The sequence below is a fragment of the Psittacula echo genome, assembly GCF_963264785.1.
Source record: "Psittacula echo genome assembly, chromosome: 1".
Lineage (NCBI taxonomy): Eukaryota > Metazoa > Chordata > Aves > Psittaciformes > Psittacidae > Psittacula > Psittacula echo.
In genome coordinates, this window is record NC_137735.1 from 137251054 (window position 1) to 137277996 (window position 26943).

General features: G+C 39.3%; 1 protein-coding gene across 1 annotated transcript; it reads left to right on the top strand.

Moving 5' to 3' along the window:
* Positions 1-161: 161 nt before the first annotated feature.
* PIK3CG (phosphatidylinositol-4,5-bisphosphate 3-kinase catalytic subunit gamma) lies at positions 162-26943 on the top strand (the record flags this gene model as incomplete). Its single annotated transcript, XM_080626304.1, has 10 exons — positions 162-2168; positions 6426-6491; positions 6596-6821; positions 10794-10897; positions 12946-13092; positions 14320-14410; positions 19071-19201; positions 19803-19914; positions 21690-21847; positions 26662-26943. The coding sequence occupies exons 1-10, from the start codon at positions 165-167 to the stop codon at positions 26941-26943; spliced, it is 3321 nt and encodes a 1106-aa protein (XP_080482430.1). The 5' UTR covers positions 162-164.

Consider the following 26943-nt stretch of genomic DNA (forward strand, 5'->3'; position numbering starts at 1 on the left):
TGTAAATCATGTATTTATGACCAGAAATTAAGAAAGCATATACATAGTAGGATTCCTGGCTTGGCGTATGATTTCTGTTAAGAAGAGTTAAAAAATAAGAGTTATTAAAAATGTAAATGAGAAAATAATCAAGCATTTGTATGTTCTACTAGGTTTCTTCTGGCATGGAGTTGGAGGATTATGAACAGCCCGTTGTTATGAGAGAGGAAAACAAACGAAGGAGAAGAAGGATGAAACCTCACTGTACATCGAGTAATTTGTCGTCAGTGGAACTGATATCCATTGAGTTCATTTTGCCTACAAGCAATAAACATACTAAAGTACCGGAAATGATGTTACTCGAAATAGCTGCCAACTGTACAGTTGAGCAAATGAAAGCACAGATTTGGATGCGTGCACTAGAAATGAGTCAAACCACAGACTTCTACCACACATTCACCCCAGATCAGTTTATTTTGCAGTATCAGAAGAAAGGGCAATGGTATGAAATTTATGATAAACATCAAGTATTACAGACACTGGACTGCATCCTGTACTGGAAAGTGTTACAGAAAAAGGTGGGCAAGATCTATGTTGTCCAGAAACAAAACCCATCAGAAGAAGTTCAGGAATTTCAGCGGCAACTTAATGATTTAATCGGTTATGATGTCACTGATGTAAGCAACGTGCATGACGATGAACTAGAATTTACCCGTCGCAGATTAGTCACTCCACGAATGATAGAGGTAGCCTGTAGAGATCCTAAATTGTATGCAATGCACCCATGGACTACATCTAAGCCACTCCCAGAATATTTATTAAAAAAGATCACTAATAATAACATTTTCATAATCATACATAGAGGAACAACTAGCCAAAAAGTTAAAGTGTCCATAGATGACACTCCAGATATGATTCTCCACAGCTTTTTCACAAAAATGGCAAAGAAAAAGTCTTTGATGGACATTCCTGAAGATCATAGTGAACTGGATTTTGTGCTCAGGATTTGCGGCAGAGATGAGTACATTACTGGCGAGACACCAATCAAAGATTTTCACTGGATAAGACAGTGCCTTAAGAATGGGGAAGAAATCCACCTTGTCTTAGACAATCCCCCTGACCCGAGTGAGGATGAGGTTCAGAAGGAAGAGTGGCCTTTGGTGGATGACTGTACAGGTGTTACAGGGTATCATGAACAATTGACAATAGATGGAAAAGATCATGAGCGAGTCTTCACTATCTCTTTGTGGGATTGTAATAGGAAATTTAGGGTGAAAATAATTGGCATTGATATCCCAGTTTTACCCAGAAATACTGATCTCACTGTGTTTGTGGAAGCTAACATTCAACACGGGCAGCAGCTCCTTTCACAGAGGAGGACTTCATCGAAGCCTTTTACTGAGGAGGTTCTGTGGAATATTTGGTTGGAGTTTGATATCAAAATCAAGGATTTGCCTAAAGGGGCACTCCTGAATCTTCAGATATACTGCGGTAAAGCACAGGGACTGTCCACAAAGACGAACCTTCAGTCACATGAATCCCCCAACTCTGATCCGAAGTGCAAAACTCAGCTTCTCTATTATGTAAATCTTTTGTTAATTGATCACCGTTTCTTGCTACGGAGTGGGGAATATGTGCTGCACATGTGGAAAATTCCAGGCAAGGGGGAAGAACAAGGAAGTATCAATGCAGACAAACTCACATCAGCAACTAACCCAGATAAAGAAAACTCAATGGCTATCTCTATTGTGCTGGATAAATATTGTCACCCAATTGCCTTGCCCAAGCACAGAATAACATCAGACCCCCAAGGGGACAGGACACGAGCTGAAATGCCCAACCAGCTTCGCAAGCAACTTGAAGAGATCATAGCAACTGACCCACTTAATCCACTTTCTCCTGAGGACAAAGAACTGTTGTGGCACTTTAGATATGAAAGCATAAAGCACCCCAAGGCATATCCTAAGCTGCTTAGCTCTGTGAAATGGGGACAACAAGAAATAGTGGCCAAAACATACCAGTTGCTAGCTAAAAAGGAGGCTTGGGATCAAAGCACTTTAGATGTTGGACTCACAATGCAACTTCTGGACTGTAACTTTTCAGATGAAAATGTCCGAGCAATGGCAGTTCAAAAACTGGAAAGTTTGGAAGATGATGATGTTCTTCATTATCTTCTGCAGCTTGTGCAGGTAAGCTGTATTTGCATTCTTGAGCTCTGCCTTCCATGTATACTTACATTATCCCGTCATCATTCCCATCTTGGTAGGTCTACTTAGTAATCCCTGGTTTTGAAGTCTGCAGTGTTTATTCAAAGCAGTAACCAAATTAACCCAAACCATGTTTTCTACGTTTTGCCTCTTGCCTATGTTGTTATTTTTGTGTTACTGTTGCCTTGTGTCTTATGATTTGCTCTTGTGTTTACGGTATTATGTTTTTCTGGAAATTGTCAACACTAGCACAGCTTTGATGGAAGCAAGTCCGAACTGCGTTGTCTCTAATTGTGTTTGTATCAGGTCTGAATCATACAGCACTGAAGAATTATTCACTGGCTTTGCCAATAGTTTAGAAAGAGTGTAGACAGAAAGAAAGTGAAGGCAGATGTTGACATGGGCAAGGCCTGAAGAAAAGTCTGGCATTGGGTTTTAGGTCAAGAATAACAGTGTTGTTACATAGTATGTAACAGCAGTAACTTCAGTCTTGGTACTGTTAAGGGGACCAAATTTATCTAGAATGTTCCAGAAGATTTTAAGAAGTAAATAAAGAGTTGCTAGGACTGCATAATAAAATTAGTTCATTCTGGGAAGTTGGGTGAAAAATGATGTTTTTAATGGCAGTGAATCACTGCTGCTGTATCGATTTGAAGCACTCTGTGTGCAGATTTGCCAGATGAAACATCAGGAAGGTTTATATCAGTTATAGAAGAGAATTGGTTTGTTTGCTTTTCCACAACGTGGTGCTGGAGCTGGGCAGCCTGTCAGCAGGAGCGGAGTCACATCTGGTGGCCAGTGAAAGCTGTAATCCTGCCACTTTTCCTGGTACCCATGTCCCCCAAAGCAAGGTGACTGCAGGCTTCCCACACCCGACAAGGCTCTGGCTCCTGTGGAAAGGCTGTTGCCCCACAGAGCAGGAAATACTCATTTCAAAGAATCAGAGGACAAAATTGGCATTCGATATTTAAAAGCGAAAAAAGGAACTGCCGCAGCCAGGGAAGCTGTGGGATAGGGCTTTTAATATTTGTGGGTTCAGAGAGAGCCCGGGTCCCCAGAAAAATGAAGTTGGTATTTCAGATTTTGCTGCGCATCAGTAGTGCTTTAAACAAAGCCTTTTTTGCCTTGTCTTTGCTTGATGAGGCTCCCCAGGCAGAATTTATGCACTTCTGCATTAACCAAAGGAGTCATCACGGTTACCTCATTGGGCCTCCCACGTAGCTGCAGCTATATATGTGCTTGGCTTGTGAGCTTTTGCTGTATACATGTGGCTCAGCAATTGTATTCGCTTTTGTATCCAAATTAGGAGTTTGGGATGATGATTGGCTGGTTTCAAAGTGCCTGAGAGAATGGGGGAAATACTGGGGTTTTTCCATTTGTTTTTGAAATTATTTGCTTTGGGGAAGTACAAATCTGGAGAGTTTTAAAAAGAATCAGTCCAACAGTAAATTAAATTACTGTAGCATAAAATCATAGGAGCTTAACTTCACTGTGTCATTTTTACTAAGAGATTCAGTAAGAAATTAAGAGACTGTCATCCCCCTCAAAGGAAAAAAATATTATATCCTAGCTTTTGCCTCTTTGCTGCCTCCTTGTCTGTTCCTTGGCTAACAACGAGCACAGTCCATCAGTATCCTGCACCTAAATGTTCATACCACAGTGTACTTGAAAATCTGCATTTTTCAGAGAATGGGTATCAGCCATTCCTTTGCTCTAATGGACACATCTGAGATGTCTCTTCTGCAAACAGTCATCACTTTTCACATCCTTGCCTTCATGAAAGCTTTATGAAGCTTTGCACTCTGCACAGGATATTCCCATTTTACCTCCTAGTAGAGTTAGAAATCAAACAAACATTTTATTGCCCCCCAGGTTTATCCCAAATAGAAGCAGCCATGCCATAAATAAATCTATTGAGCTTTCTATGAAGGTCTGTTGTTCTCTGTGCAGTTGATAAAACATGGACAGGATAGTTAAAATACAACAAAATCCATTGTAAAGCAAACACCAACGACTGTTCTGCTTGTAAATGGCAGTGAGTAAAGCTCTTCTCCTGCTGAATTGACAGACAAAGGTAGATGCAGGAACTTGATGAAGTGCCAGCAGACATTTTTCAATGGTTAACTTTTGTTGTTGCTATTCAAATGTTGACATTTGACTTTGTGAAGAAAAAAGAAGAATGGAATTGGCTTTTAAAAACATTTCTAAAACATCAGCATAGTAAGGGTGTTCAGAATACAATTTTATGTTACAATGTATTTGCAACGATAACATAAGGAGGTTTTGTTTTGAAGCAGTGGCTGGTTGTTTGGCTGTATTTCATTCTTAAATTGTTTTTCAGGGATATGCACTGAGAACGTTCTGCCAAGTATATACCAGAATGGGGGTTTTAATAGGCTTTCTTGGAACTGTAAGCAAATCCATCTGAATTTATGTAATAATTATTGCTTTTGGGTGCCTTATTGCAGTGAAAATGAATTTTTACTAAAAACCCCTTCATACCTTATAATCTCATACACAAAGTAAAAGGAATTATATATTTTAAAATCAGTTTTTGTTTGTGAGTTCTCGTCATCTTTCCTAAATAAGACGGTGTTGCCTGGGGAAATAAAACAGTATTGCAGAAATGGTCAAGACAAGTCTTACAGAATTACAGAATATATAGAATATAGAATTATACAGATACTGTAGAAGTGCAAGTCTGGTGCTTGGCTTTCTTGTCTGTCTCTTAGCTAGCAGTTGGAAAGAACAAGTCTATGTAGCATCTTTTAATGTGGCTCATTCTAGAAGGCTGACCAAAAAGCTCCATTTATTTTTCCTTTTTTTCCTGTTGAACAAACCCACAGGATGATCTGCATTTCAGAAATAGTGTTGATATTTTAATAATAAAGGTAAAACTCTGCTGCAGTACTTTTAAGAGTTTATAAACCCCTGCCATTTGTTTGATGAATTTAGTAGACCTTTGGTGATGGCTTGGTTGCTTCTTTGCCAGCTGCAGACCACAGTGAACTTGAAAGAGGCATTATATTCTGTAGATGTTCTCTACTTTGTTACCTGAAAGCTGAGGATGCTACATGCACCCAGATCTCTGCACATCACTTTATTCTCCCTTAATCTCCCTACATGCTGCTTCCTGGTGCTCTATTTCCAGAATCTGAAGTCATTCACCAGCCACCTCAGTCCATGACAGGGATTCTGTGACCCTGTCCCACAGATTGTATGCTTCTTATTTCCCTTTTCTTGCCATGGGATATAAATGCATACCTTTTTTCCACCGTTAATCTTCATACAAACCTCCTACAAACTTGGAGTCCCTCAAGCAACAGGAAAGAAGCTGCTGGAAGAACCACTTGAAGTGGACAAGTTTCCTGGCACAGCCCAGTACATGGAAGTGTGATAGTTTTCTGGTAGACTACTTCACTTGGTTGTTGGGATGGGGCAGAGGATAATAGCAACAAAATTCCAATCCTGACACTTCAAAAAAGTTGCGACTTTTCGTTTCCACCCTTTTTTGGCAGTAGCTTGGAAATACTGTGGGCTTGGGTGGAGGGGAGCGGCAGTTGGAAGGGAAAAATAACATCTGTGCTCACAAGCTCTGGTGAAGTCTTCTTAATTGTATTCATTAATATAGGATGTGTATCAGGGGCTTTATTCAATTTTGTCATTCATTTAGGGGCTAAAGGCCGGATTAGGTGCTCCAAAAAGCTGCTCCTGTATCCCATGTTTGCTGGGGAGCACAGCGGTGAACACTGGTGCCCTGGTTCCAAAGTGGCAAATGTTGTCAGAAAACTGGTTTATTATTGACAGTTTTGATTAGAGAAAGATTACAGATATGTCATTTGATTTGGCAATAATCTTTCGAGCCATGGCAGTGTCAGTCAGGCTGCAGACTGTTCCTGATATTGCTGGTTCTTGCTACAGCCTGAGAACGTAGCTGCTTTGTTCTCGTGCTTCCATGTGCTTGTATCAGTATCCCCAGTTAGCTGCTCCCTGCGCGGTTTTGTTAGTTGCTTTAATAATATAACTACAAAGAAACTGTTGCAAAGAAAAAGTGCCTCTTGAATCAGACACAGAAAAGCCTTGCTTTGGTTCTTTCAACTTTGTATCCTCAAAAGACCTCCTCTGTTACACGTTTTCTACTCCTGCAGCAGTGTGTTCTCTAGATGTCATCAGTAAATTTTAAGTGGAATGAGTTGTTTAACTCGTTAATAACATGTCTTTTATGTTTGTATTACTCAGGCAGTGAAATTTGAGCCATATCATGACAGCGCATTAGCCAGATTTCTGCTAAAACGTGGTTTGAGAGTAAGTACTTCACAGTACAGCCAACTTTTGCTAAAGCTACTAGTATTATTAAAACCCTTTGTCAAGAAATGCATGCTGATTGTAGTATTTTTCTTTACCTCTAGAACAAAAGAATTGGTCACTTCTTGTTTTGGTTCTTAAGAAGCGAGATTGCCCAGTCCATGCATTACCAGCAGAGGTTTGCAGTCATCCTAGAAGCCTATCTTAGGGGCTGTGGAAAAGCAATGCTACATGATTTCATGAAGCAGGTTCAAGTAATTGAATTGCTCCATAAAGTCACAATGGAGATAAAATCAGTTTCTGCCGAAAAATATGATGTCACTTCTCAAGGTATTTGCTAACAGGCATTTCATTGTTTGTAATAATGTTGGTTTTTCTCTTTGGGTATGAAAATCTAGGCAGCAAATTGTCCTATTTAGAACATTCGTGGATAAATTACTGTCAAAGGGCATCATTATTACTTCTTTTAAACTTCAAGTCTAAGTTAATAGTGATTGAACCAGTAATATATTTGTTTGCTCATTCCACCCCAGAAAGGAAAGAATATCAGTGTTATAGACACCCAGTACATTCCCATGTTTTGGCTTATCTTCTTGAACCTCACATCATGCACCTTGGAAACAGCTAAGTTCTTGTACATAATCCTTAGCTGAATGCCAGCACTGAAGAAAGAAACAACCCAGGACACAAATGTTAACTGGAAATAAAGAGATAAAGTGACACTTGCCAAGAAACACAACCCTACCTTAAGCAGTCACTGAAAAATGCTTGGCAAGGAAACCAGGGAGCAGTCCAGTACAGCCTCTGCTATGCCACAAAGTAGCTGGTGGATCAGCAGTGGATATACAGAGCACATCTTTAGGGCTTTTCGATGTGCTGAGTGGGAGTCCTGTGAGACACAGGTGTGGTATTGTTATTTCTAGCTCTTGGATGCACTGCTTTGGAAGCCACAGTAGGGTTATACAATGCTTATTTACTTGGGTGTTTTGCCTGTCTTTATTTTATTTTTTTTCAAACTTCCTTAAAAGCTTGTCTGTCATCATTCCTGTTGATTGCTTGGTGTTGGGAGTAAGTGTGAGAAGACATATGACAATACTCAAATTCTACAGCTCTTCCTGCGTGTTCAGCCTAGTATGTTCCAGGAACTTACTAGTATGTTCCAAAGGCTGTCTTGGTTCAGGACAGCCTTTCCACTCCAGTTATGCAGTGGTGGTGTTTCAAAAGAAATTTGCAGGAAATATGCATTTAGTCCTCAATATATAATGTAATATCAGTTACATTACCGCATAGTGGGAGCTAGGGGACTTACAGAACCCCCATATAAAATATTCTTTCTAAAAAACTTTCTTTGTCTTAAAATGCTCTATAATCTAAATGTATCTGGTCAGAATCCCATGTTTTGGAAAGAAACTTAGCCTTGCAGATATACATGTCTGTAACAGCAGTGGTTTCCATCACATTATCTTTGAAGGATATGTGGGCAAAGAAGAAAAGGTTAAAGAGAAAGCAATCACATTAACACCCACCAGGTTTTGAAGTTAAAGAATCTTTGTATGTACCGTTGTCGTGGTTTAAGCAGAACATTGAAATATGACTTATATAATTGACATTTCCACTGAATAAGGCTTCCTGAAACTGTGGCATGTCCTACTAATGCTGTATCTAATTTAATTTATTCTCAGATTATTGAGGATATGATTTTTCCTACAGGCACCATCTACTTCTTATCTTTTAAGAAATGCATATCCTGAAATTTCTTCTTTAGCTTGTTGCTTTTCCTTTGCCCCATCATTTCTAATGCTCACAGTTGTTTATATTTTCAGTCTGAATATTTCAGACTGTTTAATTTCATTCCATCATGCAGCCTTATCTAATTCTGTATGTATTTTTTTCCTCCAGTAATTCTGGATTTTTTTAAAGAATAAATTCTTTCCTGTTAGATTCATACTAGTCCAGTAGCAATCATGCTGTCAAACTGTTTTCTTTCACTTTTCATCTAATCTCTTTGCTTATATTTGAACATAGCAAGTAATAATAAACAAATACTTAAGATCATAATATTACAGCTAGCATAGGATTATCTGCTTTCATCACTACTCTGTGTTAGAAGATTTGTCTCCCAAGAATGTGTCTGTGCAGCTGTTTCTTCTCTTAAAATGCATAACACTTTGTTCTTAAGCCAGATCAACTTGAAAATTGTTTTAGTAAGCGCCTTCACTTGCGTTTTAAAATCAGCTAATTCCTAATCTTTACCAGCTTCAGTAGGTTGGCATACAATTTTCAAATTGTATGAATTACATTGAATTGAATTGAATACAGTTACATTGAATTCCATTGAATTGCATTGAATTCTCATTACAATGAGGAGACTTACTGAAATCAAGCTAGATTTGTCTAGGAAATCAATAGTTACATTTTAGAAAGCTATTTCATGGCCTGGGTTACTATAACCTAAGGTTTTTTTATAATGGCTTGTTTTGGGGTTTGTTGGGTTGGGGTTTTTTTTTTTGGAAAGGTGTCTAATTATAAAGTCCACTTATTGGCAGCTGTATATTGCTGTCATCTTTATTTGTTTTTTACCAGAAGAGACACCACGTTGATCACTTGGTACTGCTAGGTAGTTCTTTTCTAAAACGCTTTAGGATAGGTGTAACATTTATGTTCTGTGAGTTCTCAGGTAATTATTTTGGCTTGATTATCTTAATTTGATAGCAGCTTTTGAAATATCATCATTTCTGGACACAAGCTGGCAATGTGCACTTGCAGCCCAGAAAGCTGCTTCAAAAGGAGTGTGGCCAGCAGATCAAGGAAGGTGATTCTCCCCTTCTGCTCTGGTGAGGCCCCACCTGGAGTGCTGCATCCAGCTCTGGAGTCCTCATACAGGAAAGATATGGACCTGCTGGAGCAGGTCTGGAGAAGATCACTAAAATGATCAGAGGGCTGGAGCACCTCTCCCATGAGGAAAGGCTGAGAGAGCTGAGCTTGTTGTTGGACCCCTTATTTCGGCCTTTCAGTACTTAAAAGGGGCTTGCAAGAAAGATGTAGACAGACTTTAGCAGAGCCTTTTGCAACAGAAAGAGGGGTGGCAGTTTTGAACTGAAGGAGAGTAGTTCAGACTAGATATAAGGAAGACATTTTTTACAATGAGGATGGTGAAGCACTGGAACAGGTTGCCCAGAGAGGTGGTAGATGTCCCGTCCCTGCAACATTCAAGGTAGAAGGTGCCCCCCATCGTTGCAGGGGGCTTGGACTAGATGACCTTTAATGGTTCTTGCCAACCCAAACTTTTCTAGGATTTTAGGATTTTAGGATTTTGTATATTAGGTATCCAGGTCCACGTATAGCTTTCTCATTACATTTTTTTTCTCTTTAATTTTTATCCCCAAAATTGAACATTTGTATGCAGCCTCCCTCTCCTATGTAGTTTCTTTTAGAACAGTGCTCAAGTCCTTGTCCTAATGCAGGGTAAGATATACTATTTATATTATATTATATTATATTATATTATATTATATTATATTATATTATTAAGCAGCTTATGCTGCTAACACCTGCTAACTGAGATGAACAAAATGCATCACATGTAGGATAATGCATACTGTTCTAAGCCAAAGATTCAGAAGCTTGAGGTTTTATGAATTCAAAGATTCAGTATATATGAACATTGAAATTCTTTTTCATATAAATATACAGCAAATTTTCTTCTTACTGGAATGTGAGCTGCACTATGAAGCCAGTTTTAGGAGAATATGAAATTCAGTATCTCTATAGTTAGAGTCCTTATGATTACAGTATAATTGACTCCAAGAATTCAAAAGCCCTGAATCTGTGTTCAAGAGCAATGAGGTAGGTTAAAAGAATACTGGAAAGTGCAAGGTAATTTTAAATGCCTTCTCCTTCTGAGCCTTTAGGGCAGATAGTTTAGTATTTCCTTGGTAATTATAAGGGCAGACTATTTTTTTTCTCTTGTACTGTGATTTGTTTTTTAAATTAAAGTTGACATTTTAATGTAACCTCCTGAGTCTTCAGAAGAACGTCATGCACCCTGTGTAATGGTTGCATGACTTGTGAGGTGCTTAAAGACTTTAGGTGTCTAAAAACAGCTCTGTCCGTTAATAGTGCAAGTTAAAGAGTTTTTCTCCATTGCTCAAATCAGCAGATGCTTGAGGAAAGCCATTTGAAAAATAACTAAACAGAGAAGGTTTCTAGCTTAAATCATTGGTTTAGCTTAACAAGTTTGATTGCCCATAACTTTTTTTGCTTTCCAACTTTTGATTTCATTGAGTTTTCTTGTAATTGCAGTTATTACACAGCTGAGACAAAAACTTGAAAAGCTACAGAGCAGCAAACTTCCAGAAAGTTTTAGGGTTCCATATGATCCTGGGCTAAGAGCAGGAGCATTAGTGGTAAGTATATGCTGAGTTTGTGCAAAGACGTTTAAAAAAACCCAGTGTCCTCTTTGCAAGAATGTGTCATTTGTTAAAAATTAAATACCTGTATAAAACTGTTTTATCTGACTTCAGGGGCCTTGGGATACTCAGTTTCTAGTCCGCCGGTTACTTTCTCTGTCTTACTCTGATTCGTATCCGTTATTCAGGTTAGGTCCAGACCTTCATCTTACAAGCAAAAATGTCTTCTTTAGCTATTTCTGATTTTTTTGGGTTGCTTTTGTTGCTTTTATTGGAATACATTAAGATTTTGGTAGAAATACATGAAGAAACACTTGGGGTTTTCTGTGTTGCTGCCTTGGGTGTTGTGGTGAGATTTCAACGGTTAATACTGATACAGAGTTAAAGTGAATAAATCAGTAGATGTGTAGTGAAAGGGAATTGGCTCACGCATCTAGTGTGCAGGTTGGGGTGAAGAGGCACAGTGAAGATCCTTGGGTTCACTTGTGAAACAAGAAGCCTACAAAAAAAGAAGCCCTTGATTTTTCTCTTAACTAATGGCAAACCATCCAGGAATTGCCAAATAGTCAGGTACTCGTTTCGGTAACTAATATTAGTTGTCTAGATCTGGCCATGTTTCAGTTAAATAAGCCTGTGCCTCAATAGATAGGCTACAGGCTCATCTGTCTCCAAGCTGAGAGTTAAACACCTCCCAGCTGGGCATGACTGAAGTGCTGTCAGTCAATTCAAACATTGTTTACTCAGAAATACCGAATTTGTGGCTTCTTAAATATTATTTTCTTGATTGTATTTCTCTCTTTTTAGTGTTTTGTTTACGAAAATCACCAATTGTTTGACAAAAAGTGGATTTCAAAATAGAATAAAAGATTTTTCTGGACTTTCTAGTTTTCCTTCACTTAGGAAGTATTCAGCCTTCCCAGGACATTTCTAGATGAAGGAAGCAATGGGTTTACAAGGGAAGGTAGCTATGTCCGTAAATAGATAGGTTAGGGCCTTCTCCTCTCCCCCCAGCAACTGAACAAAAATATTTAACATAAACTGTATTGGTAACCTTTTGTTTCATCTTCATCTAGTAAGTGCTACTTGTTTGTTATCTTCAAACCCTAAAATTTGACTAGTCTATACCAAATATTGGATGCAAAATCATGTTTCTAATAAATTCAAAGATTTAACATCTTCTCCCCTTTTTAAAGATAAGGATGGCAAAGCCTGTTTTGTTTTAAACCACAAGCTCAATCTGCAAAACACAGACATTCAAAAATACTCTTCTCTGATGTCATCAATTCATTTTGAGAGCTGATGTCAGCTGATGTCATGGTAACATTCAACAATGAACCAGGAATTCCAGAATAGAAAGTATTATATACTGCAGTTGTATTAAACATAATTATCTGAGAAAACATTTGAAATACTGCCATTTCAGTAGTTTCAGTGCTGAATTTCTCAAGATTAAAAATGTAATAAAGCAGGGAATTTATTTTCTTATTTTGTGAACGATTATGTTAAATGAGCTTCACAAATGCCATTTTCCCCATGAATTTGAATGATTTACTAAGGGAGTTGAATCAGGCAATCTGGAATAACTGATGTTGCTGGGAGGCACAAGGGTGGATGATGTGGTAAATTGCATTAGAGAATGATCGTGTTCCAGTTTTGCAAAGCCTCTGTCAGAGTGCCACTGTGAGAGTCCGTATTCGCCAGTTTTGTCAGAATCTCTTATTCCTGGTTTCAAATTTGGGGGTGGAGGGTGTGTTTTCTATTTGTTTCTGGGGGTTTTATCTGTCTGCAGCAGGTTTACAACTAAATCTAGTTCTGAGAGTCAAGGCATACTTTCTCCTTTCTTATGGACAGCATTAAAATCTGTGCAGATTCAGTGAGGCTTTATGTGGCAATTGAATACTATTCCTTATGTGTGCTTTCAGCATGTTTCTTGTGGTATAACTGACTGGAAGTCCGTAGAGTACTCTATAGCAGGTGTGTAAAAAGCTTAGTTGTGTGGATGTTAGAGTACAATGGCTAACAAGCAACGAATGTCTCTTTCACAGATAGAAAAATGTAAAGTAATGGCATCTAAGAAGAAGCCCCTCTGGCTTGAATTTAAATGTGCAGATCCAACAGCTTTATCAAATGAAACCATAGGCATAATCTTTAAACATGGAGATGACCTCCGTCAGGATATGCTGATTTTACAGGTATGGTAGCCAAAATGTGTAAGATTAATAACATGAACGTTTTAAAATTGGTTTACTTTTCAGCAGTATGTATGCCTTACTTTTACTGTTCATATGAAATACAAGGCTGTCTTTTGTTTTTTAAACTGTATGGCAAGGGTGATGTCAAAACTGGGTCTTTTTTCTCATTCTACAGTTTTTTATGTTAACTGTGCTGTGGGTTAACCCCAGAATGGGGAAAGAGAAAAGGAAGAGTAAAAGCAAGAAAAATTGTGGGTTGAAATAAAAATTGTTTAATAAGCAAAGGGGAAGTGGAAGAAGGTAGAAAGAAAACAAAACAGATGATGCAAAGACAGTCACCCGTGGATAGACCAATACTCAGACAGTTCCTGTTCAAAAGAAGGTTAGCCTCCCTAAATCCCCTTCCTCTCTGTGTTATTGCTGAGCGTGACATTATTCAGCATAGAATGTTTCTTTGGTTAGTTCAGGTCATCTGCCTGGTTGTGCCCCCCCCCCAACTCCTGTGCACCCCCAATCTCTTCATAATGGGACAGAATGAAAAACAGAGGCAGCCTTGGCATGCTGCAAATGCTGTTCAGCAATAGCTTGAACACCACTGTGTTACCAGCATTGCTTTGGTCACCAACCTAAACCACAGCACCATATGAGCTGCTCTGCAGGAAGTTAACCTCTTCCTAGCTAGACCCAGTACATGCTGTTACCCTGTTTTCTCCTGCTATGTGCCATACATACTTCACATTTAGGTGTTTTAGAGAAGGAGTCTTGGTGCAAGACGGCCAATTTTTCTGATGAATCATATTTATCATTTATTTATGCAATGCATGAAGTTCCAAATGAAAAAGAAATCAGCAGGTAGCATTGCTCTAGTAATATTTCAGTGATTGTTCTGACAAACTGGTTTGTTATCACTTTAGGGATATCTATAGGAAAAGTATATACTTGCTAAGGTGTTCAATCTCAGCTCATGTAGAAATCATGCAATTTATTTATTAATACTTTATGAAACAGTAGAGATTGCCTGGGCACAGGACAGATGAGGAAATATAAACCCTAGTTCTGTAACTGGTAATCTTGAATGGCTGCACACTTTTTGTATATATCTCTTTACCTATAAAACAGAGAAGTAAGTTTAAACCCATCTCAGCAGGCTGGGTAGTGTCACTTGTGAGTAACGAGTAATGTCGAAGTAATTTCACATAATTTGGCATATATTTTTGGTTTTACTAGATTCTTAGAATTATGGAATCCATTTGGGAAGCAGAATCCTTGGACCTCTGTTTGTTACCGTATGGCTGTATTTCTACAGGGAACAAAATAGGTACGTGATCACTTTTATTGTGTCTGGGAATTTAAAATACCATGGTTACTGAAGTTGCACATGGGAGAACTATTCTAGTATGTGCTCTGGTCCTGAGATACATAGCAGTTTAATGCAATTTCTGTGAGGCGTCCTCAGTTGTGTCTTAACCATGGTTTCTGCCTTTCTGATTGGTATTCTTCAACTGCTGCACTAGCTTAACTGGCTCTGATTCTTGTGCAAGTTCAACTGTTTGGGTCCTGCTGCAAGTTTCTCTTTAATAACAATATTTGGTATAAAAAAGCAGCAAACGTGAGTGACTTATTCAAGATGTTTGATAAGAATAAAATAGAGAAAAGAGTTAAAATAGCAAAACCTTTATGTTCATTCCCTGACCTAAAGCTTCATACCCTATACAACATAGAAGCAACAGTGTTACTCAACAGGATGCTCAGAAAATGTTTCTCAGCGGGCATTAGTTCCTGCAGCACAGATGAACTATTTCCCAGAATTCCAGTTGCTTACAAAGGTTCTGGAGAACCACACACCAGTGTGATGGTGTGTAGATGGGCTGGGTTGCATGGCAAGTTTTTGACAGCGGGGGGGCTGCAAGGGTGGCTTCTGTGAGAAGCTGCTAGAAGCTTCCTCCATGTCCCATAAAGCCAATGCCAGACGGCCCCAAGACAGGCCCGCCACTGGCCAAGGCCAAGCCCATCAGTAACAGTGGTAGCACCTCTGGTATAATGTATTTAAGAAGGGGAGAAAGTTACTGCACAGGAGCAATTGCAGCCATACAGAGGAGTGGGAATACAAGTGAGCAGCAAGTTGTTCTCTGCAGACAGCAAGGTCAGTGAAGAAGGAGGGAGAGGAGGTGCTCCAAGTGCTGTGGAAGGGACCCACACTGGAGCAGTTCATGAAGAAGTGCAGCCCGAGGGAAGTCCCAATGTTGGAGAAGTAGGTGGAGGCCTGTGGGAGGGACCCCATGGTAGAGCAGGGGGAAGAGTGTGAGGAGTCCTTCCGCTAAAGAGGAAGGAGCGGCAGAGACAACGTGTGATGAACTGACCACAGTTTTTAGGTTTTTAAGATTGATTTCATTTTTCATTATCCTACCCTGATTTGATTGCTAATAAATGAAAGTGATTTCCCCAAGTCATCTGTTTTGCCCATGACAGTAACTGGTGAGTGGTCTCTCCCTGCCCTTATCTCAACCCACAAGCCTGTTGTTATATTTCCTCTCCCCCCATCCGGCTGAGGAGAACAGTGATAGAGCAGCTTTGGTGGGCACCAGCCAGGGTCAACCTACCAGCGTAGAGCACCTGATCAGCTCCAGAAGAGTCCGTTTCCACCCAGAAATGCCAAACTGATGATCCTCATGGCTCCAAACTGACTGTTTATGGGTAGATTTGTGTATGTTATATATCTGAGCACATTCTCTCTGCAGTTTCCTAGTATCCAGATAATACAGAATTGACACTAGAGTCAGTTTTGCTGAGCGGTTCTTGAATGATTAGCTGGAGGAAAGCCTCCTCTGTGTAGAAAAATTGGCCATGGCCAAATGAAGATATTGTGCTGGAAAAAAAATGCTTTGGCTGGTGTAAACAGTGCGTCAGTGAGATGGATTAGCAAGTACAGCTCTGCCATTTACTTAAAGCATGAACATGTGTAAAAATTAGCAAGTTTGTTAATTACTGTCATCGGTGTAGCTGGCAGCATGGTGGTAACTGCATGGATTGGTAGAATAATGATAATATAAATATTGCAATGTGTCTCCCATGATCTCCAGCTTTCTAGCTCTTTACTTTTTCAGAAATACATTTTGCTTTATGGATCAAACAAGAATGAGCTGAGTGCTGGCAGAATTAAGAGCTCTTTTTAGTCTGTCTGTAATGCACTTTCTCTCTAAAATCCATTGCCACATAAAGTTTTTATTATCCTTTCATTTGATTTCAAGATATCTCAGCACTGAAGAAAACCCAAACTCACTGATAGAACACTTGGCAGTGTGACACAAAAGAGTTTCTCCTAATACGAGTCTTTTAAAATTAAATAAATGGCATTGATAATATTCTAACAATAAAGGAAATTGAACAGTACATATCAAAATACCAACTGTAAATATACGGAGGGTTTGGTTTCTTCCTTTCCTTTAAGTATGTTATAACAAACCTAATTTTTTAGAGAGACTTTTCAGATTTAATTCAATTTTGTTTAAAAACGTCTAAGGACAACGTAATGTATTGAAAAAATGGGGGAAGGTGGAGGAATTCTGCCGGTGATCCTATCATCTTTATATTCAAGTTACAGACATCATTATTCTTTCATGAATTTGCGATTGACTCCCCATTCTTTTATCTCAAGGAAATAATTGTTTATTTCCCTGTATGCGTGGGGGAGGTATTAGACTTTAGCATCCTTTCAGCACCATAGTAGGGGCATGGTTAATCACATAAAGACTCCTGTTGGGTTTGCTGAGAATACCTGCAGCCTTAATTAGAAATACCCATTGCGGGACACTGAGGTAGAGCTTATGCTTGTTTGGAAGCAAACCAAAGAGTAGTGGCTTGAAAATGTTCTTTCACAGTATTCATATATGGTTTTCTTCAAAGCTTCTTCTTCCCTCCCTCTTAGTATAACAATGGAACCTGGGGCAGTTTCCGTGTATTGGCACAAGGACAGACCCCATTCTGTAGTGAGTACAGGGGACCAGCCACGTGTCTCCCACCTGGGGCTGGCATCCCCTCTTCTATAGTGCTTCCTCAGCCTGCTGAAGGCATCTGCATTCAGTGCAGTTTGCAGTTTTGGAAACATCCGTCCTCTCCACTGCTGCTGCCAAACAGACCTCTGCAGGAGGAGCTTTTTCTTCTATGTATCACTGGGAAAAGGCCATACCCTATTCTCTCTCCCTTTGACATCGCCATATGTTCCTGGCTCTGAGAGGCAATTATCACTACTTACTATGCTGCATCACAGCCAAATATAGGAAGTTCAAGCTGGCACTTAATGTAAGAGTCACCTGCTTTAGTACCTCAGATCCCCAGAAACACATAGGGCAGTGCATTTACCGCTGCACTTCCTCCCAGCTGAATACAACCCAGCTGAGATCCCAGTTAATGAAACCTAGGACTAGCCATACCTACTGAGAGGCATGTCTGTAGTTAGAAGGTTTTGCCAGTTGATCTGTACTATTCCAGCAGCTCTTTTTTTAGCATGATACCTTTAACATACTTACTTGGTCAGAATAAGCTGCACAACATTCTGTGTAGGTTTTATACCACTCTTACGACAGTGCAGCAGAGAATGATCAGTAAAGGGTTTTCATTAGCAGCTGCTTTAAAATCTGGGGACTTTTCGCACTGCTAATCAACATAGCTATGCTGGGAGAAGTTCTAAATGCAAGAGGAAGCAGAAGATGGCTCCTACAACAGCTCCACTCCCTTGGAATCAAGGAGCTGTTGGCCGGTAGAGGGAGATTTGAGCACACGCAGGGGAAGCCTTTTGGTGAACAGCTGGAATGGGGTCTGGAGCTCACTCCCAGGAGGAAAACAGCAGCTTTACAAGCACAGACCAAAACGCAGAGCTTTTAAACTTGTTGATGTTGGCAGCGGGTTTTGGAGATTGTATTTCCACGATAGTTTTATTACAGACAGATCAGGGCTACTGTCAAGATGGAAGAAACACCTCCAGAGGGTATTCAGCCATGACTCAAGCCACGCATGGAAGGCAGAGGCAAGAAGAAACTACTGTGTTGTTACTCTGCTACTGAATACTTTGCACATAATTCAATAATTGTGACTGTGACTAGATAGAAATTAATCCGTTTCAGAGAGAGTCAGACTGAAACTGAATCAGAAACTGCTTTGAATAACTTTGGGAAGAAAGGGATGTTTTTGTTTGCTTGCTTATCTTTGAGCTGGAGCTGAAGCTTGGCTCTTACCTAGAGGACACTACTGAACCTGAACCAGAGGAAGAAAATATAGTATTTCCAGTTACCAATTAAGTTAAACTAAAATCTGATCTTCCTCCCTACAGGCATGCCCAGTAAAAGGGCAGACTGCATTTGCTGTTCTTGCCTACATGCGGGGTTGTGTTACAGCCTCTTTCTGCTTTTCTCGCTAGCTCCCCCTCCATTGCATGCCACGTTAGCATGAACAGTACAAGTCTTTGGTTCTGCACCATATTGCTGTGATGTACTGATTTGCTTTTGTGAGGATCTGTGCAGTTTAGGGACCAACACCTGGGGCCCAATAGCCAGAGCTTTCCACCAGCAATGCCACTACTGTACCTCGGTGTGTACTGGTATTTCTGAACCTTTCTGTGCATATGCACACTTTAAATTTAAGTTTAAATTGGATTTACTGCACGAAGGTTGGCTTTGTTCCTCTGCCACAGCTCTGGCAACATTTGCATCCCTTGGCTGCTGCAGCACTGCAGCTTCTCTCCAGCTCCTCAAACTTGTGAAGTTGGAGAGAAGCAGATGGGAATGTGAATGGTACCTGGGCTTCTGCGGGGCATGAGGAGAGGAGATACCCTCTCCTGGGGAAAAGCCTTATGCAGAAGGTCCCTACTCATGTGATTCTTTCCTTATCAAAGGTTTTGTGTTCTCATGAAGGAGAAAATTTAATTTAATACACATTAGTATAGATTTAATAACGTCTTCTAACTTCATCCTTATTTTCTCTAGGAATGATCGAAATTGTGAAAGATGCTACAACAATTGCCAAAATCCAACAGAGTACAGTTGGCAACACTGGTGCATTTAAGGATGAAATACTAAACCAGTGGCTCAAGGAAAGATGCATGATTGAAGAGAAGGTGAGTTCTCTGAATTTTTAAGTAGGATTCTCAAATGCACCATACTGATTTGGGAGCACAGAGCCCATACAACTGTCTGTGTTACTTGACATGAGTTTGAAAAACCCATTCATTTTCTCTGTACCCGTGTCTGTGAAAGAGCCTTTAGGATCCAGCTGGCAGCTGAGCTCCTGCGAAACAAGATGCTTTAGAAATTACTTCTCTGTCAGTGATATTTAGAAGTGATACATGAGGTGCAGATTGAAAGGACATCCAAGAGCACTGGAAGGCAGTGTGGGCTTAGAGAATTTAAAGACAGGTTTGGGTACTCACAACTCCTTTTCTCTGGTAGGTCCACTGACCTACAAGAGAGCTTTCTGCCAGCTTCTTTTCCCAGAAATCACGGGCAACTATGCTTATTTTATTTGTGCTAAGGGATAGAGCCTGCTCACGCAGTACGGTGAGTGCCATGCAGGGCTGTGATCTTAATCTTTGCTGTGCAGCAGTGTATTTTATAAGACAGTTGGTAGATACATGTTGAAAGAAAGGCATATGGCTTTGAGAATGACTGAATTTGGTTTCTAGTATTGAAGCATTTAACACCTCTAAGATTTATATTTAGTTTCAGGCAGCTGTGGAAAGATTTGTTTATTCTTGTGCTGGATACTGTGTGGCAACCTTTGTACTTGGAATAGGAGACAGGCACAATGACAACATTATGATTACAGAAACAGGTGAGTTATTATTTGAGACTGTCATGGAAGAAGAGGGGACTGTCTATACTTAACTAGATTTATCTTTAATTTTAATAAATAATGCATTTAACGATGAATGAAGAGATACAATCCTGTTCTGTCAGCATTGCTTATATGTTCAGGTCCTCCTGTGACATTGAAATATATCATTACCCATTTTGGCTTTCATGTAGGCTCTAGGTATTTATCATTAATAATACCATTCTTTTCCAAGGATGAGTTTGTTACAAACTATGTCCCAAGGAACATAAAACTAATTTTGTTTAGCATCTAAGATCTAAAATCCAAAAGAATCTAAAAAGTCGGGAGCTGTTCACCTGTCTGAAGTGTTGATGTGAGTTTCTGGTAGCGTTCAGTGGAACTGTATCTGTGTCGGAATTTAGATATTACTGGAATATTTTCACTTTGAGGAACATAATTGCTTTATGCACCTTTGTTAAAAACCCTAGAAAATGAGTGTGTGTGGACGGTATTGGTTTTGCTGCTGAAGTGTGTGGGATTGTTGCAATCCTCCTGAAAGAACCACAACTTTTTCATATTACAAACTTCGAGAATTCTTTCGGTAGCTGCACATTGGTTCATCCTTAATTTTATAGATTTAACCCCTGAACAAGCCATACATATGGAAGAGTTTTATTTCATCTCAGAAATTAAATTCCAGTTTCATGAACTACTTGCTTCATAATTAGTCTTTACATAATGCTAAGAGACAGAGAATACTTTGGGGCTTAGTTAGAAGCTGTATATTTAGTATTAAACATATTAAAGTTTTACTAGTTGAAGGTTAGAGAGGAGTACTACCCTGAAGGCAGGAATGAGCTAATTGAAGACCACAGTAAAAAAGTTCATCCGTAAGTCCATGAGGAAAAGAAGACAAAGAAATGCTTCCATATAGACATTATATATAACATAATAAATATAACATATTGTCGTGGTTTAAGCCCCGGCTGTAAATTAGAACCACGCAGTCTACTTCCCCCACCACCACTCCCCAGAGGGATGGGGAGGAGAATCGAAAGAATGTAACTCCCACGGGTTGAGATAAGAACAGTCCAGTAACTCAGGTATAACACAAATCACTACTGCTGCCACCAATAATAATAATGATAAGGGAAATAACAAGGGAAGAAAATATGATACTGCTCGCCGGAAAAGAGCCCGACCGAAAAGAGGACGTGCCCTTCCGGGTAGCTCCCAGTTACATCCCCGGGCATGACGTGCTGTGGTATGGAATACCTCTTTGGCTAGTTTGGGTCAGGCGTCCTGTCCCTGCTTCCTCCCGGCCCCTCCTCCTCCCTGGCAGAGCATGAGACTCACAAAGTCCTTGGTCAGTCTAAACATCAGTTGTTATCAGCTCTTCCCAGGCCAAAAGTCAAAAACACAGTGCTGCAACAGCTACTAAGAAGGAGAAAAACTGACTGCTACTGCTGAACCCAGGACACATATTATGACATTATATGACATAACATGACATAACATCATAACATAACAATGTTAGAGCCTACTGGCAGAAAATGAGGGACAGGTCAGTAGATATGGAGACAGAGAAAGAAAGGTTATTCTGTTGTGGTCAGGATCAGGTTTGCCTTAGTCTTTAACAGCAGCTGTTTTGAATGACAGAAGCCATAAGGATGTCAGTCTGAGATGCCTGCAGACAGTAGATCTGGTAGATTGGGAGGACTCTGAAAGTGGCTGTAGTGTTCTTGGCAGTTTATTGCGTTTGAGCCTAACTGTGACTTCTTCTCTTTACGAAGGTAACCTTTTCCATATTGATTTTGGTCATATTCTTGGGAATTATAAAAGCTTCCTTGGAATTAACAAGGAAAGAGTTCCTTTTGTGCTGACTCCAGATTTTCTGTTTGTCATGGGGACTTCTGGAAAGAAGACAAGTCTCCATTTCCATAAATTTCAGGTAAATAGTGAATATCTAGCTGCAAATTATTTATGCAATATTTTTCACCCTCTGAAATGAATATCAGTGTCTTAGTTTTCAAATTCAAGTATTTCCTGAATATTATGTTAATAACATTTACCAAACCGTAGTAATATTCTGGGATATTTTAGGCCCAAACAAGAGTAGAATTATCTATAGCAATATGGGTACTAGAATTCAACAATCCACAAAGCTGCACTGGAAAGCTTCAGTTAGCAGTAGACCAGATAGGCAATCCTTTCTTTGTTTCTTGTCTTGATTGTCTTTGTAGAGGACTTCAGTATTTGTGCAATTAGAGACTCAGCACTGAGCAGAGGCTGCGATGCAGTACGAGAGGTGTTCCTCAGCTGGCCTTGCTGGTGTTATTCCCTCTTGGTTCTGCCCTTGTGTTCTGGAGCAAAACACTATTGCATCTGAATAGAAATCTGCAGTGACCCTAAGCTATCCCTGATTCTGGTTTTGTGAAGTGAATGGACTTAACATTCAGAAAGAAAAGAGTGTTGTTAAAAATGTATTCTGCTGCAGCTTCTATTTGCAATTAAGCCCCTCAAAAAAAGTTGTGATTTTCCAAGCTTGTGTAGGACCTGAGGAAAGCAAAATGCTATTTAGTGTGTTTAATGAAATGGCTGAGAGTGTGGCTGAGCAGAAGAAAATGGGTATCTGGGGTATTAATCCTGTGCTCATCTTTAAGCACTTTAAATAAGCAGGTTCCCTATAATACCAAATTAAAAAGTCTCCTCCAGAGTGTGAGTCAAAGGAAAAACCAAACTTAGGTGTTCTGGATTCCCTGTTGACAAACCAGTCTCTCTCTCCCATGAGGAGTCTGGTTTTCTAACCTGAGTACCTAATAAAAGTTCTTACTGCGGGATAGTGATATGCCCCTTTGAACCTGTACACAACTGTACAGCAAATAAGGAGGCAATTGCCATCCTTGAGTCCAGACTTCTGAAAACAGCTAAACATCGAGATGGGACTTCTGAGTCTTTGTTTCGCACAAGGACTGGCTTTGTCACAGTGCAGGGGTTTTGAAGGGCCTTGTAGCTCAAAAAGATTGAAGAATGCTGAGCCCAGGCTCTCAGAGAAGCCTGTGAGCTGTGCTGTAAGCAGGAAAGTTGCTGTTGCCGCAGCTGTAAGCCATGTGCAAGTGTGGGGCTGAAACACCACACTGGGGTGTGTCGTTTCATAGAGGACCTCTGTTCTGGAAGCAGGAAATAGTTTAAAATGTGAAGTGTGCTAATGGAGAATTGGAAGACTATCAACCTGTTAGTGTTTGCGCTGAGGTAATGCTGTGTTCATATAAATGGATCTTCCGGCTTTTTAGAGAACATCTGACCTTTACTTCAGCAGCCCAAATACCAAAAGCAAAAGGAGGGGATTTTGGTTGTAATCTCTCTTCAGTAAGCCATGCCTTCACCATACAGTCCTGGGTTTGACCAAATACATGTTTTGCTACTCTGGTACATATTTCTAAATACTGCTACCATCCCACTAGTGCAGATGGTCTGGGAATGCTGCGATAGTGCCAATGTCATTTCTGCTGCTGCCATTAACGAGATGAAAGGTAACTAAAATAGTAATAAAGAGCAAGATCTGCATCACATATTTTGCTGTAAAAAAATATGTGCTTTAATTATATGGTCAGAGTACAAAAGTAAACAAAATTACAGCTTCACTTTTCAACTGGCTGGTTTCATCCTGTTCCCTAATACTGAGGGATTCATTCAGTGTGTCTGCCGGTTCTTTCATGTATTAATGGGAAAGTCTCGTTATTTATCCTTCATTAATTTTTAAGAGCATCTGTCATTGATTTGTACTTCAACTACACTAAAATAGGCTGTACTTTAGAGGAATGGTTTGGTTTTTTGCAGGCTTTGGTGGTTTTAATATTTTAAAATATCTACTCTTAAAAACCTTATCTCTCTGTCACCTACTGGTTACAGTCCATACAGGTGTGTGAGCCATAGCTCATACTTGCAGGTGTCAGAGCAAGTTAATTAAACAAATAAACTTGACCAGAGTATAGTTTGTTATTAGCGGACTTCTGAAGCTGTCAGTGGCTTGGCAACTTGTCTGGAATTAGCAATAAAGCTCATTCCCATTAGCTCTTAATCCAAATGTTGTTTCCCTTTTTGCTTGTGTTCGTTATGATGGTTTAATGAAAACTTGAGGCCCAAGGTTATTAATGACATTGCAGAAATGCTTAGTAGAAAGCAGTATTTGATGGTCTTTCATCCTAATTGCAAAAATGTATTTAAGCATGACTTCATCTGAGAAGCAAGTATTTTTCTGTTCCATCTGTGAATTTTCAAGCTGCCTTAGTACTGTCCAGATTTCTCTTGCCGTGTCATACATGGTGGTATTTCCTTTCCAGACTTTGGTTGAAACCAATGCAGCTCTCTTAAATCCTATGCATATGCAGCTCTTCACTTCTTACTTGTAGAAAGATCTTCGTAGTCTTTTGAGCTTTGCTCACTTTATTATTATTAGTTTGCCTAAAGTTGTCTTTGATGGTTTTTGCATTAAATTTGGAATGCATTTTTTTGTTCATTATATTTAATCTATTTGATTCATTTTTTTTTCATTACTCCGCTGACTTGATACAGAGAGCTGTATTTTCAGTACTAATAAAATTCCTCTATACATTTTGTTTACAAAATCTGATGTATTTGATTGTCAAATAAAGGTGACAGAAAGCAATAGGGTTTCCAGTTCATCATTGAAAAATATTCATCTGTAATACGCTGTACAGGGAAGGGATGGCCTGTATAACAGAGCTTGGACACTTTGTATTATAAAAATGCCTGACCTTGAGGATACTAATACTTAGGACAGTTTCAGGGTCTCAAAATAATTATTCTTTATTGTCTGTTGGACAACAGGATTTTGGTTTATCCTCAGTTCCTATCATTTTGCCTGTGGCTTTAGATTAGTTAGCAGCTTCCTTCTTAATCCCATGGTAAACATCTTGACACACATGTATGTGTTATTTGTGGTTCTCTTTGCCTCTCTTGGAAGTGTAAAAATCAGTTTCCTTGGAAGATGTTAATTCAAAACTCCATTCAGCTCCTGTCTGAATAAATAATGGTAACAGGCAGATACATGATTTTTTCATCCTTTGAATTCCTGGAAGGAACTGCCTTTGAGATGCAGCGATGCCAGGTTCTTGACTGCATAATTGTTTTCTGTCTCAGACACCTGCAGTAGTGAGATGCATCATCCATACCGAAATGTAAAACCTTCTTTGGTATAACTGTAAAGAGCTTTCATCCCTTTCAAGGGGAACAAAACACACACTAACTCTTGTGACAGGATTTCCCTGTTTGAAGTTGATAATACATAAGCAGAATTTATTCTTTCTTTTTCATTTTTTCCTCTGGTGTCATGGAGAGAAGCTAATCCCTGTGATAAGATGAAGGTGCTTTCTGCTGTGAATTATGCTTTGTCCATTGCGGTTTATCTTCTGCTTTGCTAGAGCTAAACTAACATTAAAGTTCCTAAGTATGATCGTAGTTCAGGACAGAATTTATTCAGAAACAGTAAAAGATTCAACAGGAAAAAAGAAACCCTATAGACAGATCTTCGACGTAGCATCTTCCTTCCTTATTATCTTCCTAACCTGTCTGGTTGGTTCTTCTGGTGTTATTGAGGTGAACAGTGATAGATGTTAAGGTTGTTTATGCACTTCTTACTGTTTCTAAGGAAGAAAAAGCCCATATACCTTGTCAAAAGTTAAACTGTGTTCTAGAGGGCTGATGAGATTTGCTGGAACTTCACATGAAAATATTTGGCTTTCTTAGGAATTCTTTAATAAATTCATATACATTTGTGCAAAGGGTAAATTGAATATTTAGTTGGGTAAGAAATACCATGCTTCAGCTTTGATTTTGACCTTCTTGGAAATATTTTTCATTGTTTTACGTTACTGCATTGCAGGCCCTATTTAACTTTCTAATATATGATTGCTTTCTTCATGGCATTGTCTTCCTTAAGATGTTATTTCTAAAACTCAGTGAGTAGCAAATTTAATATAAGAAATAATAATTTCATTTTATGCGTTAGTCACGTAGCATTAAATCTCTTTCAAAAAGCATAGCTCATTTTTCCACACTGCAGAAATTTCGTTCTTCTAAAGGTTACATTGTTAAGCACAGATTACTTATATATGAAAGTGGAAAAGCAGTGAAAAATAAATCTCTGGAATCCAGTATGACAGTATGGAAACATGGAAGTCCTACAGCAAGACAGTGTGCCTGAAAACTAGAGCTGTCAGCTGGAAAAATGTCTCAGAACACCAAGCCTGAAAAATCTTCTCCATTAAATAAGCCATCATCTCTGCAAAGTTAATAGATGTATGTATAAAATGAAGAACAGTCCCCTGGAGGTGCTGCTTTATTCGGTATCACTTGCCATCCGTGGTCTTCAAATGGGAACGTATCAATTGGAAAGAAGACAATGAATTATCTCTGTCCTTTTTAATGGCCACAGAAAAAGATTAGGAAAATTAATTTGAAATTTTGGTGGAGGTAAGGTTTTATGCTTCAATATTTGATATAATATTATTGAAAAAAGCAGTAGTTTGTACCCCAAAACAGTACTTATTGCCTCAGGGTGTGGTGATGAATGAAATAATACCAAGTAACAGATGCAAAAGTTGACTTTGTGTTTCTGCTCAGGTAAACAGCTCTGTCAGGTCTCCTCTCTGATGTACTCGAGTGACTGAATAGTCCTGTGAAATTCCTACACCACCCCTCAGTTCACCTCATCAGTTAACAAAAAATTCTTCTCTCTTGTAGGACGTATGTGTGAAGGCTTATTTAGCTCTTCGACACCACACAAACCTGCTGATCATCCTGTTCTCCATGATGCTAATGACTGGAATGCCCCAGTTAACCAGTAAAGAGGATATTGAATATATCCGGGATGCGCTGACAGTAGGGAAAAGCGAAGAAGATGCCAAAAAGCATTTTCTTGATCAGATAGAGGTTTGCAGAGATAAGGGATGGACTGTGCAATTTAACTGGTTTTTACATCTTGTGCTTGGAATCAAACAAGGAGTAGAAAAGCATTCTGCTTAA